The sequence below is a fragment of the Microtus pennsylvanicus genome, chromosome 20 (genome assembly GCF_037038515.1).
Source record: "Microtus pennsylvanicus isolate mMicPen1 chromosome 20, mMicPen1.hap1, whole genome shotgun sequence".
Lineage (NCBI taxonomy): Eukaryota > Metazoa > Chordata > Mammalia > Rodentia > Cricetidae > Microtus > Microtus pennsylvanicus.
In genome coordinates this window covers 4,296,318-4,318,598 of record NC_134598.1, presented here as the reverse complement: position 1 = coordinate 4,318,598, position 22,281 = coordinate 4,296,318, and the positions used below count along the sequence as shown (strand labels likewise).

General features: G+C 45.8%; 1 protein-coding gene across 2 annotated transcripts in view; it reads left to right on the top strand.

The window, feature by feature from the left end:
* Srgap1 (SLIT-ROBO Rho GTPase activating protein 1) overlaps positions 1-22,281 on the top strand; it is a 273,061-nt gene that overhangs the window by 182,526 nt on the left and 68,254 nt on the right. For both annotated transcript variants that reach the window (XM_075954130.1, XM_075954131.1), the window contains exons 7-8: positions 14,772-14,993; positions 17,521-17,622. In XM_075954130.1, the coding sequence (XP_075810245.1) occupies positions 14,772-14,993; positions 17,521-17,622 (324 nt within the window). The remainder of the gene's footprint in view (positions 1-14,771; positions 14,994-17,520; positions 17,623-22,281) is intronic.

The window sequence follows — 22,281 nt, the reverse complement described above, 5'->3', positions numbered from 1 at the left end:
GAAGGACGAGGAAGTGTGGCCTTCTTGGAGTAGACGTGGCCTGGTTGGAGAAAGTGTGTCACTAAGGGTGGACTTTGAGGTTTCAAAAAGCCCATTTCAGTCCCAGGTCCTCTCCCTCAGACTGCAGATCAGGATGTAGCTTCCAGCAACTTCTCTAGAATGTTGTCTGTCAGATGATAATGGAAACTGTAGCAAGCCCCTAATTAAATGCTTTCTTTTGTAAGAGTTGCCTTGGTCATGGTGTCTCTTCACAACAACAGAGCAGGGACCGAGACAGCTAGCCAGCAGGACCCAGGGTTCTTCCTCCCCAGCGCTGAAATTGCAGGCACACACTGATGTGTCTGCCGTTTTTCTTTGGGTTCTGGAGACCCCAAACACTGGTGCTTCATGTGCCTAATGGGCCGTTTCCCAGGCCCTAAACAGAGATGCTTTTCATTCCCAGATGCACTTGACTCTGCTCTAAATAGACAATGGTTAAATGTGCCTAGCGATTTAGTCTTTTCAAAAGTTTTAAAGATCAACCTTAAATTAAAAACGTGAACAGTTCCCAAAAGTCGTGAGTGAACCGTGAAGTTTGAAAGAAGCGGTATAGAATTGGTTTGCTGTCAGAATCTGCCAGAACCGAAGGCCCTGAGATGAAAGGAAACCATTTTCCCTGGTTTGCTTTTTTTCAGGCAGTGTGAAAGTGGATATTCTAAAATGGCTGCTTATTTTGTAGGGTCCCATTTTGCATATATAGTAGTGATCTGAAAACCCATTAGCTTAGCCCTTCCTGGTGGAATAGAAACAGCTTTGTTATTATCCCAAGGTTCCTCAAATCCTTTATGCTGTGTGAGTTGATTTAACGATGTACATTTCATTCTGAGCTATCTGATATTAATGGAGAGACCTGCTATGTCTCCAGTGAGAGGAAGTCAAGACGGCGTCTTTAACGTGCCATTGAAACGACATGAAAGTCACTAAATGAATCTCAATAGTCACAGCTTCAGAAAGTCAGAGAATTGAGGAAGGGGCCTTTTTATAAAAATCTTCAGTTCTCCCATCTCAGATCCATATCCAACAAATTTGCTATGATGGATGATCAGAAACAGGTCTATTCATATGACAGAAAGTCAAGGATTTTCCATAGGATACATATTTTTAATTATTTTGTTAGTTCAGGGCCAGCACGTGTAGAATCTAGAAAATTTAAAATGTTTCAAGCAATGATGAAAGCACCATGATAATACAACTGAGATTATCAGTGATGAAGCTCAGACCTGCTGTACACACACGCACACGTGTGCGTGCACATGCACACACATACATGTACAAGCATGCGTACACACATTCATGCACACATACACACACACTAGACAAGGAAGTCGTGGAATCATATTTTACATACATACACCATTTAACCTGCTTTTTTTCCGTTAGTGGCCTCGGAAGCTGCGTTCCCGTTTCTCACTCTAAATTGTGCTTCACAGCCGCTGCGTCTAGATCACACCAAACTGAGCGCAGTGTAGGACACTTCCCTGGGCCATGTAGATGTTAATTCTCTTCTTGACAAAAACGCTTGTTGAAGAGACAGGCACATATTCCTTCAAATGCCCCAGCTTCTGGATTTGTCTCATCACATCTATTTTGGGTGTTTTTTTGTTTTTCTGCCCCCTACAAAATGAACTTTAGATGAAGGCTCCATGAAGTCAAGTCGGCCACTCCACGGTAGACGCCATCATAGATGACGTGACTACGTCTTGCGTATCAACTGGGGTTTAACTCCCGAGAACAGTGCACACATCAGCTTAGTGTGTCATGACTTTGATTCCCCCATCATGGAGTTAAGTGTTTTCCCTCTTAACAGATAAAAAGGTGTCAAAGTCTCTTTGGTTTGGAGTTTGTTGAGATGTAGTAGTTTGGAACCTTGGCAACACCCGAGCCATAATTTACTCTTGGTTAGCAAAATCCTTGCTTAGGCTGTAAATTAAACGAAAGTCAAGGGTTTGTTTTCTAATATAATTGAAGCACAAGATTAATCGATTTGCATATGTACCAATGATGCCTTAACTAATTCAAGATCCTCCTTTTAACTACTAAGGCTAGAAACTTTAATAATTAATTTAACACTTTCATAGACCTATTCAAATCTTTTTTTTTATTTATTTGGAGATTTTTGGATACTTAAAAGTTATTTAATGATGCTAACATTTCTATATTGAATGAATAAAGCCTTTATTTACCAATACTTGACTAGGTAACTTTGATCTTTCTCTTTCAGAAATGTGTAACGGAGTAGAAAAATCTCATACTTTAAAACATAAATGGGTCTTAGAGCCCTGCTAGGATCTCAGTCAGTCTTAAGGCCTTGATTGCACTTTTTGAGATCAATGGGTTCTTTTTATAATTTATTAAGTGTTGTAGGTAAATGGATGTCTTTGTGCAAATTTAACGTATTAACTCCCATAACTCAACTTTTTGATACGCAAGATAGTGTGACAAAGAATATGATAGCTTGGCTATTATCCGAGCATCTGGTCGTGGTGGCTTTTGTTTGTGGGGCTTGAAAATAGATGAATGCTAAGTACAGACACTGGGTAGACATCTCTGGCTCCAGGCCCACTCTGGAGGGCTGTGTGGACAAAGCAAGCGTGACCTTCCAGGTGATGACGTCAGCTCTTAACAGAGCAGCCACGCGAAAGGAAGAACACGTCACTTCATTTTTGCTGGTGACATTTTTAGTCTTCTTCAGTGCACAGTGCTGTTTCCTGCCCAGGAAAAGGCAGAGGAGGGATCGTGACTAGGAGGGATAGTGTCGGGAACTTCCTAGAGAGCAGCAATCCTTGTTTTACATTTATTTATTTTATGCATCTGACTGTTTTGACTGAATGTTTGTATGTGCACTGCATACATTCCCGGTGCCCACAAGATTAGAAGAGGGTGCTGTATCCCCTAGAGCTGAGCATGGGATGGTTGTGGATCCCATATGAAAACCGGGAATGGAACCCAGGTCCGTGTGTGTGTGTGTGTGTGTGTGTGTGTGTGTGTGTGTGTGTGTGTTCATAGATGCTTTGCATACATGTGTGTCTACATGAGGGTGTTAGAAACCCTAGAACTGGAGTTATAGACAGTGAGTTGCCATGTGGTTGCTGGTAATTGATCCTGGGTCCCCTAGAAGAGCATCCAGTGCTCTCAATTGCTGAGCTGTCTCTCCAGCACCCCCCCCCCATTACATGTATCTTATGGCAAAAGAAATTGGTTGTTTTAGAAAATGAGGGCATATACATGAAAATAGATTTTTGTTTTGTTTTGTTTTCACAAGGAGCAGGTTTCATGTCCTTTATCATTGCTCTGTCCAATATTAAGGGCAAAAGACCCGACAGTTTATTCTGTAAAAATAAAATCAAGATCTTTTACAACTAGAAAACAAATCCTGCAGGCCGTATTTCTCACTGAATACTGAGTTTCCAGCGATTTTCTTGCTGAAAGATTTCTGTTTTGTGTGTTTGCATGTAGTGGTGATTGGTGTTTAGGGTGTGTATGTGCACATGAGGGTGTCTAGGTGTGGTGTGCCGTGGAGCACGCGTGGAAATCAGACAGTGGCCTTGGGTATCGATGCTCCATTTCCATGTTTGAAACAAGAGTATTTCGTTCCTGGCTGCATTTGCCAGGCTCACTGGTCCATGGGCTTCTGGAGATCCTCCTGCCTCTACGTTTCATCTCACCTTAGAAGCCCGGCGATTACAGATGTGCTCATCACTATACCCAGCATTGTGTGGGCCTTAGGGATTCAAGCTCGGGTCCTTAGATCCGAGCAGCGAGCCCCTTACTTAATTAGATCCTTCTCACCAAGAATGCAGTTTGGCTGGCCCGGAACTTGCTGTGAAGACCAGGTTGACCTTGAACTCACAAGATCCACCTGCCTCTGCCTCCAGACTACTAGGATTAAAGGTGTGCACTGTAGTGCACAGTTAAGTACTCAATATTAGGATTCCCTAATCTATTGTCAAATCCACCATTCCGTAAACTTGTAGTGCTGAGGCGAGCAGGCCTGCTTTTCATTCCGCCTGACTCCCACATAACTAGCTTTACACCCGAAACAACAACACACAAATTGTATTCATTTAAACACTGCCTGGCCCATTATCTCTAGCCTCTTCTTGACTAACTCTCACATCTTAATTAACCCATTTCAATTAAATCTGTGTAGCACCACGAGGCTGTGGCATACCGGGAAAGGTCCTAACCTACGTCCATCTCTGGCCGGAGATTCATGGCATCTGCCACACTGCCTTCTTCCTCCCAGCATTCTGTTCTATCTACTCCACCCACCTAAGGGCTGGCCTATCAGAAGGCCAAGGCAGCTTCTTTATTTAACCAATGAAAGTAACACATAGACAGAAGACCCTCCTACACCTTTATCTTACCATTCTTAAAACAATAACACAGTCTAAGACTTCGTTTCTGATTCCACGGCCTCTTTCCACACAGATCCATGCTTCTAAGATGCACCCGGAGAAACTAAGTCTTCAATGATAAGATGCTATTGGTCCCTTGTCACCAAGTGTGTGCCTGGTGATATTTAGTTGTCACTCCTGCCTAACTTCCCCCTCGAAGGCTGCAGCCCCCTTGGAGGCCTGAAGGCTAAGTCTTTCTCGTGGAGTACTTCCAGGAGATAATCTCCTACCCTAGCCAGTCTTCTCCCTACAGATATCTGTCACACACGCTTTCCTGGCCATTTATACAGAATGAGACTGAAATTAGATTGCAGCGCCGAGCCCCTGCTGCCTTTGGTTATCAGTTCTGAATAATCAGTTATGCTAAAGCTTTTAGCCTTATCTTTTTGTCTCTTGGGACCTACACTTCATTAAAAAGCAACTTATTCAGTTTCCTTAATTAGTCAGATCCCCCCCCCCCCCGTGCTTGGTGGTATTGAGAGTCATCTGTGAAAACCTGCCAGAAAGAGATACTGTATTTCCCCATTAGATCTGAACTCTCATTAGAAAGATTACAGAGATCGTGTTCAGTGGGTTGGCATATCATATTGATCATATAGACTAATTTTGGCATGGCATTAATCCGTCGTGATTTTTAATGGGTATTTTAAAACAGAAATGAGTTAGGTAACTGAAGAACTGGACATTTAAAGTTTCTTCCAATGGAAATGCCAGGCATAAGTCCCTGAAATGAGGATTGGGTGTTTTTGGTTTGGTTTTGTTTTTTTCTTTCTCTAGTCTCCAGTGATTTCTTGACCATATTCCTCTGGACCTCTGAATGTCAAAAGCCTCTGAAGGGTGGCCCCAGATTTCTGCCTTTTGTTTTTGCTTAGGCACCATTTGGTGGCGCTTAGGTTCTTATTATTACCTGTGTGTATCAGCTTTCCTGCCAGCAACCTGTGCAATTGTGTAGGCATTCTGAATAGGTCTAACTCCCTAAGCAACATTAATATCTATTTATTTTCCCCTCTTGTAGTGAAGAGGCTACAGGCTGCGTTCCTGCCGCCAAGCTCCCAGCCCGCCTGACTAGCTTATGCCCCAAAATAACAACACACAAATTGTATTCATTTAAACACTGCCTGGTCCATTAGCTCTAGCCTCTTACTGGCTAATTCTCACATCTTACTTTAACCCATATTTAGTAATCTGTGTCGTACCATGAGGTGGTGGCTTACTGGGAAAGATTCAGCATTTCTGACCTGGCGGCTGGCTCCATGGCATCTGACCTCACTGCCTTCTTCCTCCCAGAATTCAGTTCCGTCTACTCCACCCACCTAAGGGCTGGCCTATCAAAGGTCAAGGCAGTTTCTTTATTAACCAATGAAAGTAACACATAGACAGATGACCCTCCTACATCATTCTCTATACAGACAACTCTCTTCTTAACAATTATTCATGCCCCAAGAAAGGCTACCACTTTCCACCCGGACCCACAGGCTGACACCCAGTTTCCTGATTCCTCCCATACCATGCATCAGCGAATCCCATCAACTCTTCCTCCTGAAGGTCCCAACCCTTGGTACCACTTCTTGTGACACCCTTGGACTCCTACGCAGAGACTTGCATCACCTGCTTGCATTGCTTCCTGTACCTTCCAGAAATGTACCCCACAACCCACCTCATATCTTCTAAATCTCTCTTCTCTTCCCAGAGTACTAAATATCAGAAATCAGACATGGCTTTTATATTCGAAATTCTCCAAGCCTTCTATATCCTTAGAATAAGAGCCAAATATTCACAGTTACCCATTATGAGTTGGCACCCGCGTGCCTCCCATCCTGCCCCCCAGTTCTGTCTACATACTGCCTCTACTTACTATGCCTCAGCTGTGCTCGCCCATCTGTTCCACAGAACCACGTGCACTTCCTTGCTTGGGGCCTTTGTGCTTTGCTGCAGAACTTTCTAAGGCTGAGTTTCCCTCTTGAGCGTATCACACATTCACGCCCTAAATAAAAGACCAGCAACCTTCCCTCCAGATCCATGCTGCTCCCCTGACTGGCGGTACTTCTCTGAGCTTGCCGTGTTTGATCTCTCTCCTTTCTCTTGACTTGGTCTGCATTAGTTACAAAGTTGTTGTTTTCTCCCTGAGGAAATGAGCCTGCCGCAACAGGTAACAGGTGATTATGAAGCTGTTCATGAACCAGACCTATCAGTGGCAACATTGATCCTGCTTCCTGCTTTGTATCCATTCCTGTTACAGAGATGTATCCTTGGTTGGGACCTTCTCCTTGCTCAGGGGAAAACTCCAAACTTCCTTTTTATTAAGTGTTTAGCTACAGTTGGTAAAGAAGCCACAGGAATTGAATTGCCAGCTTTCTGTGGATGCTCAGAAACCCCGACATGAAAATGGGTGTGTAAAATGTGCTGTGGGAATTCGGGTATCTGGCTTGATGCTACGCTTATTTCTCACAAAAATCTACTTATGGTTTCTGGGTTAGAGTAATAAACAGTTAGAGAAGAAAATAGCGGCGTGCAGGAAGCAGCCACCCCAAGGCAGGCCGCCCTCTTCACCTGACGAGTAATACAAGAGCCCTGGACTCACCTCCTTCCACTCCTCTCAAAGCCACTCGTGGGTAGATGAAAACTGCTTTTTTTAGAATCCTGGTGTCCTTGGCTTGGCCTACTTTTCAAAAAGACTCAAAGTAAAGCGTAGGAAAAGTCTTTTTCCAATATCCATGGCAGAGGTGACAGTCAAAGGTGCCTGTCACACCTGCGGTCAGCAGCTCTCCTGGGGAGCCCGCACCCACCCTAGGGTGTGGATTGCTGCTCTTCTCTCTTTCCCTACCACAGCGCTCACATGTCGGTCTGTAGGGAATCTTAATAAAGTTAACTGCGCTTCCTTAGAAATGAAAGCCAGAGGTAGGAACGAATCAGGTGAAAAAAGACCACTGGCATCTCTCAGGCAGAGGCCAGAATACAGGAGTGCAGGGAGGGGAGCACAGGAGTGAGGGAGGGGAGCACGGGAGTGAGGGAGGGGAGCAAGGGAGTGAGGGAGGGGAGCACGGGAGTGAGGGAGGGGAGCACGGGAGTGAGGGAGGGGAGCACGGGAGTGAGGGAGGGGAGCACGGGAGTGAGGGAGGGGAGCAAGGGAGTGAGGGAGGGGAGCACGGGAGTGAGGGAGGGGAGCAAGGGAGTGAGGGAGGGGAGCACGGGAGTGAGGGAGGGGAGCAAAGGAGTGAGGGAGGGGAGCACGGGAGTGAGGGAGGGGAGCACGGGAGTGAGGGAGGGGAGCAAGGGAGTGAGGGAGGGGAGCACGGGAGTGAGGGAGGGGAGCACGGGAGTGAGGGAGGGGAGCACGGGAGTGAGGGAGGGGAGCACGGGAGTGAGGGAGGGGAGCACGGGAGTGAGGGAGGGGAGCACGGGAGTGAGGGAGGGGAGCAAGGGAGTGAGGGAGGGGAGCACGGGAGTGAGGGAGGGGAGCACGGGAGTGAGGGAGGGGAGCAAGGGAGTGAGGGAGGGGAGCAAGGGAGTGAGGGAGGGGAGCACGGGAGTGAGGGAGGGGAGCATGGGAGTGAGGGAGGGGAGCACGGGAGTGGAGGGAGGCCCTTCTGCAGAAAACAGGGAACCCTTGTTCTCTGCTCAGGACCCATGGCTGCCGGAGTCACCAGTTTGGAACTTGATGTCATCCCCTTTGTTCTTCAAGGATGCCCTGCAGATGTCATTGGCTCTGACTTGGGGACACAGGAATGTCAGGCTTCTTTCCATTCTGGGCTCCTGGTTTCATGGAGTCTGTGCTAAGTGGGTACAGAGAGGAAGGGAGGGACAGGCTTTCTGAGGAGATGGGGTACACTTCACACCTGGTATAATATCACCCTGGAAGCTTCAGCTGGCTCTCAGTGTTTGGGACAAAACAAAGTGATTGCACTTGTCACTGTCCTTAGTGCTTAGGTCTCTCTCATCTTCCGTCTGATATTGGTGGCAAGTCTTTGGGCTGAGGAAGTGACCCTGCTTTTATTGGACTAACACCTAGGAGGCTTCACCTTGGCAGTTCTTGGGATTTTTTTTTCTTTTAATGCACACTTTTGATTCCAACAATCTTTCCTTCTCTCAATTTTTGCTTCACAATTTTATGTACCCATCTAGAGTTCTTTCTTCATCTGCCAGAATAACAGTGATTTGTTTGAATGAAATAGTTTATTGGTTTCCTGTGTGTTTCCATCATTAAATGTGCTTGGGCTACCACAAGCTCTTTGTGCGGACGCCTTTCAGATCTCATTAATATTTCATAAGCCCCACAGAATTACTTGAGACCGTCTTTAGCCAAATATCTTCAGCCCTAATATATCCAATGTCATTTCAAGTTCTAGTCTAGAAAAAAAGGAGACTTCTATGGCTGGGCTTGCTCTCAGGGGACCTCAAAGAGCTTTTTTTTTTTTCCTGTTTCTTTTTTTTTCTATGTTCAAGATGCTTGAGAAACCTAGAATTCGGAAATACTACGTAACAGGCATAATAAAATCATGCCAACTAAGTGACTTTCCAACGGATGAGCACTATGGGGGTTGGAGAAGAGGACCGCCCATCAAAAGCCTCCTAGACATAGAAGGCAAGCCAGAAGTACCTCACAGCAGCTAAGCCTCATGGCCGCTCCACTAGCCCCTTAGGAAGCCATGGTGAAACCAGGTCTCACAGGGACGGAATCCATGCGGCTACACTGGAGACAGGAAACACACTGGGTACTTTAGTCATTTCGTGCAGTGAACTGGTAGAGTCAGGGAATAACAGGAACTTAATAGGTGTTCTTCCAAACACCAGGTCAGTTGGGGTTAGAAATCTTTTGGCCCCCTCCCTTTTTTCCCCCTCTTTCTTTTTCTCCCTCCCCCCTTCCTTCCCCCAGCCTACCTTCTATCCCCTCCATCCTTCCCTCTCTCCTTTTCTTCTCCCTTCCTTCCTTCCTTCCTTCCTTCCTTCCTTCCTTCCTTCCTTCCTTCCTTCCTTCATCCTCTTGTTTTAAGGAATGCAGGTTGTGTAAGGAATAAAAAGCCATTGTCCATTGCTTCCTTCTATTCCCGCTTATTTTATTAACTCTCCCACCCGGATCAATACTTATAAAGTCTTCCTGCTTCCTTATAATCAGGTAGAAGAATCTGTCTTCTTTTTGAATCGTGGACTCTTTAAGCGCTAGTTCCTCTTAGAGAAATGAGGCCCATTTCCTTTACAAACCCGTGTCTTTATAAAACAAGATGTTATTGAAAGATAGAATGATTTTTCAATCCCTTTGATGTACGCAAAACTGTAGGGAGCCATTGTGGATTGGGAGAAGCAAAAGGAATGAAAGAAGTCTTTATCCATTTGAGACTAGAATTTCCGAATTAACCCAAATGAATCCTTCTCTCTGTCTTTGGGTGCAGCTGATTTCACTGGAGACGAGTGATGGTGAGCCAATTACTACGTTTCACAATTGTGCTGTTTGCCATTGTGATATCATAGCCGTTTCTGATTTTGTAAGGCATATTTAATCAAATTGTCTCGTCAGGTTGGGGAAGCAGCACCCCCTCAAGGGGCAGAGTCACATGACCCTGTCACTGGAGTGCTGGGGGGTGGGGAGTGTCGCTAGTGTTTTAATCATTCAACTATGCAGCCTTCTTAAACTTCAGATTCCAAATTAATAGGTCAGGGGCGGGACCAAATAGTCTGCATTTTTGGAGGGTTTCTAAGTATGTTTTCTATGTGATTTTGTAGGGGTTGTGTGTGGGAGCACAGGCCATAGCAATCATGTGGAGGTCAGAGACTAGCCCGTGGAAGTCGGTTCTATCCTTGCGCTGTGTGAGGGTCCGGGGGATCAAACTCAGATCTTCAGGCTTGGCAGCAAGCCCCCATACCTGCTGAGTCATATCGCAGGCCCAATATTCTGCACTTCTAACAAGCCCCTCGTGAAGCTATTACTGCTGACCACATTTTGAATAACAGGATGTCACAGTAACTTTGTCTTAAAGCCTCCATTTTAACAATATGGAAATTGAAAGTGGAGGGACAAAATTTGTATTTGCAGGCCCAGGAAAACACACCTAAGGCCTTGGGTGTGCTAAGCAAGCACCCGCCACTGAGCTCTGCCTCCAGCCTGGCATTTGGTGTTTCTAAGTGCATGTAATTCAGTATGTCCCTTTGCGCAGGCTGGTTCATCTCCGTAGCCTGGAGGAGCTGCTGCCTATGCCAGGCTGCTTCCCGTATGCTCCCATCCTGCTATCTTAGCAGCAAACTAATGAACAGCTTCCGTTCCGGTTCCTTGAGGATGGAACTGTTTCACTGTGTCCCGGCCTCAATGTGCCTGGAGCCCAGCATAGTCCCTGGCACCTGGCCGATTAATGATTTGAACTGCATCAAGCTGAGTTGATTGACTTCATTAGAGCGACATGAAGATGACCTGGTTTTTTCTATTTAAAACTGTGTGTTTCCTCTTTAAGGAATTTATCCCCCCCCCCTTTTTTTTAATGTAACACATTCTGTTGTCAGTAATTGCTGGCTCACTTCCAGGCTTCCATACTTCTTTTAAATCACATTTGCTTAAGATGCACGAAGGTTGAACAACGGTACGGAATAAAGGTAGTAAAGACTCAGGGGCAGGGGTACCTTAAAGCTCTTTCCTTAAAATAAATGACTTTTATTTTTAATTATGTTTCTGCATCTGTGTGGAGTGTGCATATGCGTGCAGGTGCCATGGAGGCCTGGGGCGCGGAATTCCCCGGGAGCTGAAGTTCTAGGTGGGTGCGAACCACCCACATAGATGCTGGGACTTGAACCCCAATCCTCTGTGCAAACAGTAGACGCTCCTAAGTCCTAAAACCAGCTGTCCAGCCTTCTCAGCACTCTTTAGTTCCGAGGAATATGTTCTGCCTGAAAAGGACGTTAGCTACCATGGCTTATTTCAGAGTTTTCTGCGGGGATTTAAGGGAAAGCGTTTCTGAATGTTTTGACAGACTCAAGCCTGTTCCCTTCTACAATGCTGATTCGTCTCAAGTCGTCAATAAAATATGCAAATCTGGAGTCTCACTTAGCATTTTTTTGTCTCCTAGAAGGATTTGAATAAATTGCTATATCAGTCCCAGCATTGAGTGAATGAAACTTGGATAGTATTCTTCATTGTTTCCTTTCAGTCTCGGGCTCCGCCGTTACAGTTTTGAAAGCTTTATTGTGTGTAGTGCACAGGCCCCTCCGCTCACGCATGGCTTACTGCTGGCGTTTAGCACATTCAGAGAGCTGTGGACCCATCACTACAATCAATTCTAGAACATTTTTATTACCACCTAAACACCTCCTGCACCCCTCAGCAGTCGCCCCCTCCAATTCCTCTGTCCCCAGCACTGGGCAGCCGCCAGTGTATCTTCTGTCTCAAGCTGTCTCTGTCCGTCACTGCATATAAATGAGTTCATACAGTGCACAGTTCTTTGTGACCGACGTCACTTAGGGAGCATAAGGTTTTTAAAGTTCATCCATGTTGTAACATGGATTTATATTTTGTTCCTTTCTTTTTTCTTTTTGTAACTTTTTTTTGTATCGTTCCTTTCCATGACTGAATACTACTCCAGTGTATGGCTATATGACAATCTATAATCTCTTCACTGAATAGTAGACATTTACACTGTTTCGGGTTGTTATATCATGAGAATTTATTTATCTCTTCACCGAGTAGTAGACATTTACACTGTTTCGGGTTGTTATATCATGAGAATTTATTTATCTCTTCACCGAGTAGTAGACATTTACACTGTTTCGGGTTGTTATATCATGAGAATTTATTTATCTCTTCACTGAGTAGAAGACATTTACACTGTTTCAGGTTGTTGTATTATGAGAATCTATAATCTCTTCACTGAGTAGTAGACATTTACACTGTTTCAGGTTGTTGTATTATGAGAATCTATAATCTCTTCACTGAGTAGAAGACATTTACACTGTTTCAGGTTGTTGTATTATGAGAATCTATAATCTCTTCACTGAGTAGTAGACATTTACACTGTTTCAGGTTGTTGTATTATGAGAATCTATAATCTCTTCACTGAGTAGAAGACATTTACACTGTTTCGGGTTGTTGTATTATGAGAATCTATAATCTCTTCACCGAGTAGCAGACATTTACACTGTTTCGAGTTGTTATATCATGAGAATTTATTTATCTCTTCACTGAGTAGTAGACATTTACACTGTTTCGGGTTGTTATATCATGAGAATTTATTTATCTCTTCACCGAGTAGTAGACATTTACACTGTTTCGAGTTGTTATATCATGAGAATTTATTTATCTCTTCACTGAGTAGTAGACATTTACACTGTTTCGGGTTGTTGTATTAAAGCTGCTGTAAATACTGAGGCGCAAGTGATTTTCATTTTTCTGGCATCTGTACCTCGGGAGACATTGCTGACTTGTGAGCATGTGTGTGGGCATGCAAACATGTGTGTGTGCATACATGTATATTGTATGTGCATGTAGAAGTCACAGGGAGACCTCACCTGTCATTCTCCACCCAATTCCTTTGACCCAGGGTCTCTGCGGAATGCAAGTGTTCTATCTCCACACACTCGTAGTGCAAGGATTGCAGGCGTGCACGGCCACCCTCTGATTTTCACAGGTGCCAAGGTGTGAATTCGGATCCCTCTGCATATGCGGACAAATACGGCTACCCACTGAGCCACCTCCCCAGCCCAGAGTCTCGGAATAGCAGTGTGTTAGGGTTCCAGTTTATTCCAGCACATAGGATAGCACCTTTTGAGAAACTGGTGACAAAGAGACTTAGGACCTCCCTCTCCCGCCAACAGTGTGTTAGGGTTCCAGTTTATTCTAGCACATGCTGGCATCTACCATTCTGAATCTCCATGCTGATGTGTGTGAGTTAGCTCCTTTAAAAAAAAAAAAAGATTTCTCTATTTTTGGTTTTTTTTTTTTTGGTTTTTTTTTTGGTTTTTTTTTTATTGAGAAAAGGAAGAAAAAAAACAAGTTTCCACCTCCTCCCAGCCTCCCATTTCCCTCCCCCTCCTCCCACTCCTCTCCCCCTCCCTCTCCAGTCCAAAGAGCAGTCAGGGTTCCCTGCCCTGTGGTAAGTCCTAGGTCCTCCCCCCTCTGTCCATATCTAGGAAGGTGAACATCCAAACTGGCTAGGCTCCCACAAAGCCAGCACATTGCGTAGGATCAAAACCCCGTGCCATTGTCCTTGGCTTCTCATCAGCCCTCATTGTTCGCCATGTTCAGAGAGTCCAGTTTTCACCCATGCTTTTTCAGTCACAGTCCAGCTGGCCTTGGTGAGCTCCCAGTAGATCAGCTCCACTGTCTCAGTGGGTGGGTGCACCCCTCATGGTCCCGACTTCTTTGCTCTGTTCTCCCTCCTTCTGCTCCTCATTGGGACCTTGGGAGCTCAGTCCAGTGCTCCAGTGTGGGTCTCTGTCTCTATCTCCATCCATCACCAGATGAAGGTTCTATGGTGATATGCAAGATATTCGTCAGTATTGCTCTAGGATAGGGTCATTTCAGGTTCCCTATCCCCAGCTGCCCAAGGAACTAACTGAGGACCTCAGCTTGGGCACCTGGGAGCCACTCTAGGTTCAAGTCTCTTGCCAACCCTAAGGTGGCTCCCTTAACTAAGAATTGTGCTTCCGTGCTCCCCTATCCAACCTTCCTTTATCCCAGTCTATTTTTGTTTTATGTACATGGGTGGTTTTGTTCTGATGTATGTCTGTATACCATGTGTATGCAGTACCCAGAGAGGCCAGAAGGGGGCATCCGATCCCCTGGACTGGAGTTAACAAACGGTTGTGAGTCACCACTTGTGTGCCCCGAATCAAACCCAGGCCCTTTGGGAGAGCAACAAGCGCTAATAATTGCAAGCCATTCCCAGCCTCCTCTAACTATCTTTTTCTCTGTTTCCCCCATAACTATCTTTTTCTCTGTTTCCCCCATAACCAGTGATCGCCAGCGTCTTCTGATATCCTTGTTGACCATTTCTCTTCCATCTTCCTGGTCTCTATTCAGAGACCCCGCCTTTCTTCTGCTTGGACAATTTGAATTGTTGAGTTGCAAGAGCTCTTTATATATTTAGACTCACGTTCCTTTACAAACATCTTTCTCACTCTGGTTTGTCCCTCCAGTTTTAGAGTGTCTTTTAAATCTTGAAAGACATGAATGATGAATGTAACTGAGATTAATTTTTCTTTGGTTGCTCATGGGCATTTGATATCATAGCCAAGAAACCCGTGTCTAATGCGATGTCATGATCTTCTGGGTCTCATGCTCATAGGCCACAACACACATCTGGGCCTTTAATTGGTTTTGAACTAACATTTCTATCTGTGTTCTTGTGTATTCTGAAGTGCTGTGATCTTGGCTACCATGCAAGTCTGAACAGAGCCCTCAGAACGTACCTCTCGGCAGAGTACAACCTTGAAACCTCCAGACATGAAGGCTTGGACATTATCGAAAATGCTGTTGACAATTTAGAGCCAAGGAGCGACAAGCAGAGATTCATGGAGATGTACCCTGCTGCCTTCTGTCCACCAATGAAGTTTGAGTTTCAGTCTCATATGGGTGATGAGGTCAGTAACTGACTGTTTTTGTAGGAGCCAGTTGTCTCTTCGTGTGTCATTTATCTCCTAGAGGCCAGGATGGCCTCAGACTCACACTGTAGCTTTGGCTAGCCCTGAACTCTTGATTCTCCATCTCCCAGCTGCTGAGGCTGTATGTAAGCTACCACACTGAGCTGCCTTGAAAGGGTTTTAAGATGTAGTTGGGTGTGTGTGTGTGTGTATGTGTGTGTGGGCGTGTGTGCGTGTGAATGTGTGTGTGTGTACTGTGTAGTGTTCACCTGAGGGCAATGCCCACAGAAGCAAGAAGAGGACGTCACATCCCTTAGACCTGAAGTCACCGAGAGCTATGGGTGCTGGGAACCGAACATGGGTCCTCTGCTAGAGCAGCATACGCTTCAGTCACTGAGCCATCTCTCCAGCCCCTGCCATGTATTCTGTTTATGAATGTAAGCTTCTATCCTGATTTTTAAAAAAAAAAAGAAGAAAGAAAGCCATTTTAACTGATCATAAATTATAACAACATACATTATCTATGAACAGAAGAAACCAGGGGGAAATTTTATAAAGCGTATTATCAGTGATAGATAAGTAATAGATAAGTAGAGAGATTGCTTGATTACATATAGATAATTGATATATTATAGATCTATGAATAGGTAAATAAATATAGATATAAATATGTCTATGCCTACTGTGTTTCTAATATGTTTTATTTTTATTTAGTAAATTGCTTGATGAAAAATAATGGGTCCAGATCAAACATCCTTAATCCCAAAATTCGAAAAAGATGATACAAGTCTTCTCGAAAGCTTCAGGGTTTGGAACATTTTGCATTGAGGATTTTCAGATTAGGGACACTCGGCTGCTAAAGGCTGTGTTAGTATCCCCAAATCCACGGACGTCTGAAATCTGCAGCCTTTTCTATAGGTGCAGTTCTCCTACCAATATGAGATTTTCATTTGTTATTAAAGCAGTATCTTGCCTTGAACTCATCATCCTCCTGCCTCAGCCTTTAGAGCGCTGAGATCACAGGTCTATGTCAGCACACCCAGTATCACACACACACATGTGTCAACACACAGGTATCAAACACACACATGTCAACAAGCTAAGTATTTATCCTACCCATCACTGTCTTTCCAAAGTCAAATAGTTGGCTGGTTTTGTTTTCCATTGTGGATATGCTAACATGGGGTGGTAAAAGTCACAGACAGGCTTCAGTCAGAAGAGTTTCCTTACTGTTAATGGGGTGGGCTGGTTCCCTTTCTTATGGCGGTCTCTGCTAGGGAGCAGTAACCTCTAATGTTCTGTTGCCCCATGAGAAGGATCCTTCATCAGCCAGGACAATTTCTGTGGCCAGGAGGATGAAAAGGAAGTGTTTGTTTCATGCCCAATCTTAATGATGCTTTCATTTTGACCAAATCCATCATTGAAATCTTGCCCAAAATATCTCCTTCCAATACCAAAGATAATTTATCTTGTGACATCTGTGGTGAGTCATATGATTTAACTGATGCTGGCTAATAGCCATGATTAAAATATACTTTTTTTTTAAAGGCACTTTTCCGACCATTCTGTATCCGTATACATTGTATCACTTCAGTGTCGCAGCAGCCCAGGATTAGGAGTCTCATCATCCCTCCTTGTAGAGCAGGAAATTGAAATCGCACAGGTAGAAGGCAGGGCGGGCATACAGGCACAGCTTCCTGGCTGCAGAGCCTACATCCTAGCCAACAAGCTCTGTGACCTCCCTGACCCTCCCTTCTGCCCTTACAGTCCACCTGGACCGCCCTCTGCCCTCTGCCCTCTGCCTTCTGCCCTGTGGTGGTTAGGATTCCTTAGGCTGCCAGCATGGCGCTCGGTCCCAGGTCCCGCCTTCTGCTCTCAGGGCAGAGCTTCCTGTGCCATTGCCTTCCCCGAGACTGTCAGACCGTAGCTGTTCACTACCCATGTCTAAAACTATTCAAAAGCGGCGCCTTACAGTGGCTGTTGAAAGGGATGGTGGTCTATGCCTGTTCCAGCACCCAGGAAGCAGAAATGGAAAGATTTTAAGTTTAAGGCCAGCCCAGGCTACCTAATAATAATAATCTGTCTCAATAAAGTAACATTCTGACTAGAAAAGTTGGAATAAGAGTGTTCCTACGACTCCTGTATGTGGCGTTGAAGTATGAGACCTGTGGGCTCGATGGGCAGCCATCCCCAGAACCCAGATAAAAAGTCAGGCCTCACAGACCTGTAACCCCAAGGCCAAGGGTGAAACAGGATGGGTGGACAAAGACAGACAGGTCCCAGGGGCTTCCCGGCCAGCCGGTCAGCCCAGCTGACATGTTTACACTCTAGGTTTTGAGAGACCGTCTCAACCACCTTGGAAAGCAATAGATGAAGACACCCCACTGTTGACTGCACACAAACAAGCAAGCACATGCATACATGCATGCACAGACACATGCTCACACCCACACCCAGTGAATACTACTCATGCTTTTGAGGCTGCTGCTGGTGCCTGTCATAACTGTGCTTCCTGCTTCTGCATCAGGTGTGTCAGGTCAGCGCCCAGCAGCCCGTCCAGGCGGAGCTCATGCTCCGGAACCAGCAGCTGCAGTCTCGACTGGCCACACTCAAGATCGAAAATGAGGAGGTGAGTGTGCTCCCTGGGAGGAAGACGTGAGGGTGCTCCCTGGGAGAAAGAGGTGAGGGTGCTCCCTGGGAGGAGGTGAGGGTGCTCCCTGGGAGAAAGAGGTGAGGGTGCTCTCTGGGAGGAGATGAGGGTGCTCCCTGGAAGAAAGAGGTGGGGTGCTCCCTGGGAGAAAGAGGTGAGGATGTTCCCTGGGAGAACATGAGGGTGCTCCCTGGGAGGAGGTGAGGTGCTCCCTGGAAGAAAGGGTGGGGGTGCTCCCTGGGAGAAAGAGGTGAGGGTGCTCTCTGGGAGGAGATGAGGGTGCTCCCTGGAAGAAAGGGGTGCTCCCTGGGAGAACATGAGGGTGCTCCCTGGGAGGAGGTGAGGTGCTCCATGGGAAGAGGTGAGGGTGCTCCCTGGGAGGAGATGAGGGTGCTCCCTGGGAAGAGGTAAGAGTGCTCCCTGGGAGAAAGAGGTGAGGGTGCTCCCTGGGAGGAAGTGAGCATGCTCCCTTGGCGGAGGTGAGGGTGCTCCCTGGGAGAAAGAGATGAGTGTGCTTTCTGGGAGGTTAGCATGATCCCTGGGAGGAGGTAAGGGTGCTCCCTGGGAGAAGGTGAGTGTGCTCCCTGGGAGGAGATAAGGTGCTCCCCGGGAGGAGGTGAGCATGCTCCCTGACCCACTGGGGTCTGAGCTAACACCTGAGCTGGAAGGCATTCTCACACGGCCTCAGCATCCCTGTCATTCTGAAGGCCTCCTCACTGTGTCCTTCACTATCAGGGTTCCCACAGACTCTTCGCAGAGGATCAGTGCAAGGGTTCTGATGCCTCTGTAAATAAACACTTTGCCAGAGTTGGCTTCATGTGGCTGTAAACTTAGTTCGTCTTCTTAAGCTATACTTCATCTTGAGAACAGCTCCCTGAATTTCTACCTCATTGCATATGTCCAAAAGTACAGTCATGTGTAAAATGCAAGTTAATTTGATCTTATTTTCTAAACTTAGAAATCCCCCACCCCCTGCTTATGTCTTTCCACAGTTCCTAAATTTTTGGTACTAAATGTGGCATTGGTTGTAAAAAGTGCAAAAAAATCACTTCTGAAATAGTGGGATCGAAAATGATAATTTGCTAACATTTAAAAGCATAGACTATAAAACGTGAATTGTCAGTATATCGTGAGGCTGGAGCACAGTTGCACAATTCAGAGCCCGTTTTCCATCGACTGTATCAGGCTCATGCTCTCCTAATGGAAAGGTAGGAAGCACAGATGGTTTTTGTTTTTCAAGACTCTCAACGGTGATTTATAGGAACCCAGAATTGGCCTCTGACATTACTGGGTTTGTGATATAGGGGTACTGGTGAGGTTTAGGGCATAGCTCCAGAGCTCCAGGGTCCTGCTGCTGGTCATTTCATCCCATGTCCTCAGCAGCGTCCTCATCCAGTGACGGAAGATTAGCTCTTCGATGGCTGGGCTTAAGTCGGGGCCAACCATTGCATCCAGGAAATGGAACTCTCTAATTGGCCAGACTTGATGCTGTCCTGTGATTGACAGCCCCCAAAGAAGTTATCCAGAAACAGATAACTTCTGGAGTGTAGAATGTGCTATAAAGAACAAACTCAGACCAACAAAGTCTATCACTGGAGCAGGGGTGTAGCTCCCTGGTGGAGTGTTCGCTTGCACATCACTCTCCAGTGCCAGCACTCAGGAGATGGAGGCAAGAGGATCAGAAGTTCAAGGTCTTCCTTGGGCTATGTATTGAGTTTGAGGCCAACCTGGGATTTGTTAGCCCTGTGTTAAAAAAAAACAAACAAACAAAAAAAAAAAAACCTAGAGAATAAGGGGCGGGGCAGTTTGCTAAGTGGTAACAAAGGACTTCTTGTGCTGCCATGGGAACCAGAGTTCAGATCCCAGCACCCACATGGGGGAGGGGGTCACAAGTGCCAGTAATGCCATCCCTTACGTATCCTGCTCTGCTTTCATCTCACTGGGATGCTTGCGGGCTGGAGAGATGACTGAGCTGTTAGGAGCTCTCATTGCTCTTCCAGGGAATCCCAGTTCATTCTGGTACCCCTGCTGGGTGGATTATCATTGCCTGCAACTCCAGGGACCCAGTGGTCTGTTGTGGGTGTCCTGGACAGACAGACAGACAGACAGACTCATACTTCAAAACAAAATTTAAAGAGCAATGTGTCTCTACACGATTGCAATTTGATCAAAACCTACTGTTGAGTATTTTGGTTTGGTTTGGTTTTTTTGCTTCCATTCCTTTTAGAGAAACCAAACCAGCCCTTTTACTCAAGATGCAACCTGAATTATTTCTAGTAAAACAGTGGTTATCAATCAACAGGTGGGTCACGACCCCCCCTCCCCCCCCGGTTCAACTGGCCCTTTCACGAGGGTCACCTATGACCATCTAAAAACACAGACATTTATGTTATGATTCATAACAGCAACAAAATTACAGGTATGAAATAGCAATGAAAATATTTTTATGGTTGGGGTCACCACAACATGAGGAACTGTATTAAAGGGTCGCAGCATTAGGAAGACGAGAAGAGCTGGTGTAGGCAGCTCATAAATGAGGCTTCATAAAGGACCCCATTATTGTCCTGGAAGGCTACAGCTTAGCTAGGAACTATGAGACACTCACTAGCCTACTGCAAGGTGCAGGCTCTTAGTGGATCCACTGTTTATATTGGGGAACTTTCAGTGATTTGTTTTATTTTGTTCTGTTTTGTGTTTTGTTTTGTTTTCAAATCTTCCTGCTCTTTTACTTGGAAAATACTTTCTAAACCCCAGGAAAATTCCGTATTATACACAGGGTCGAAGCTGGCAGGCTACAGGCTTGTTTTATTTGGCTTTGAAGTTTTCAGTTGTTTAAAAAAAAAAAAAATCAGCCAGGCAGTGGTGGTGCATGCCTTTAATCCCAACTCTCCAGAGGCAGAGACAGGTGGATCTCTGAGTTCAAGGCCAGCCTGGTCAGTAGAGCAGGTTCGAGGATAGCCAAGGTTACAGAGAGAAGCCCTGTCTCAGAAAAGAAAAAAAAAATCAGAAAATCTGGCCAAAAGAGAAGTGAGGCACCTCATTTCCACCTTGTTCTCTCATTCAACCCCCAGTTCTGCGTTTGGCTGCTACACAGTTTGAGCTTGTGACCCTTAATACAGACCACATTAGGCGTGGGGAAGAGACGTGCAGCCTCACACGCTAGAAGAGGCAGGTGGCTTCTTTTCACCACCACCCTTTAAAGGCTTACTCTAGAGTCAAAGAACTGGAAAGCGAGGGTGGCCAGCACAGCAGTCTCTGGTTTGCTGGACACTGTGAGGAAGTGGGCGTCCCCATAAGGAATGGTTGGACTGAGTTCTTGGTTCCGATTTCCAGTGGTACGGAGGGAGGAGAGGATTTCTTCAGTAGACACAGAGGCCTGGCATTATAAAGCAGTTTGGTTCTCCCTCAGGGTGAGTTGGTGATGGAGCTGATATCATAGAAAACACGTCAAGGAGTTGTGTTCTTTGCCCCGTTCAGTCCCTGAATGTTGTGGAGCAGGTGTGACATTCCAGGTGTTTTTCCTGATGTGAGGTGTGGAGATGATTCCATCCTGGTCAGCCTTGATTACCAGGAGAGGCAAAGAGAGGAAGTGGTTTTCGTGGGAACAACCTCGCTGATTTGGAGATCCGTTGCGGCTCCCGTCTTTACCCTAACTAAGGAATTCGCCTCTGTCTTACTCTGATAAGAGAAGGGATGTAAAACCGGCAAGTGGATATCCAAACCAAAACCTACAGGGAACAGAACATACAGTGATTCGCTTGTCTGTGCAGATGCTAAGCCCAGACCTTGTTGGGAAACTTTAGCTAACCACATAGAGTTGTGAATTCCTGTGCCAAGATCACTCCTGAAGAACTTGGATTGTGGAGACTGCGCAGTTAAATAGTGTGGACCTTTGCCACATGAGGTAACCCTAGGAAGGGAATTTTTAGACTAACCTGTGGAGACCCTTTGTGGCCCAGGGGCATATTGTCTTTGCTCTACACCACTTCATTTTAAAAACTCAGTTGCTCTCATTTAAATACTGGCATTTGTGTTGAGCATGATAACAGCACACCTGTGATCCAGCGCTTGGGAGGCTGAGGCAGGAGATTGACTGTGAATGCAAGACCAGCCTGGAATACAGATGAGATGCAGTCAGGAAAAGATAAAACAAAGACAGGAAGTTTTGCATAGAGTCATCAGTATCCTAAAACCTTGGAAGACCTGGCACATTGAGGCCACATTGGGGCCACATTACCACAGGACAACCACGGGAGGGGCCTTCATGTGCCCTCACCTCAGTCTCGGCACTTCCTAGTTTCTGAGTTCTCACTCTGCCCTCTCTCCTCATTTCCACTATTCTTTTTTATTTTTACAATGTCCACCCTAATGAGAAGCAAGCAAGAAGCAAGAGATGTTGGTAAAAAAAAAATGTCCTTGGCTGACAGGAAAGGCTTGGAAAGGGATGAGTTACACCGTATCAGACCGGCATGCAGAGGGGCTTGTGCCATTGTCATTTCAGGGCTTAACTGTTTACTTCTTACGTTTTCAGTCCCTTGGCCACATCCCCTGGAATCCTCACTGGAGACCAGTGGTTCTCACACTTCCTAATGCCACAACCCTTTAATACAGTTCATGGCGTGGTGACCCCCAACTATA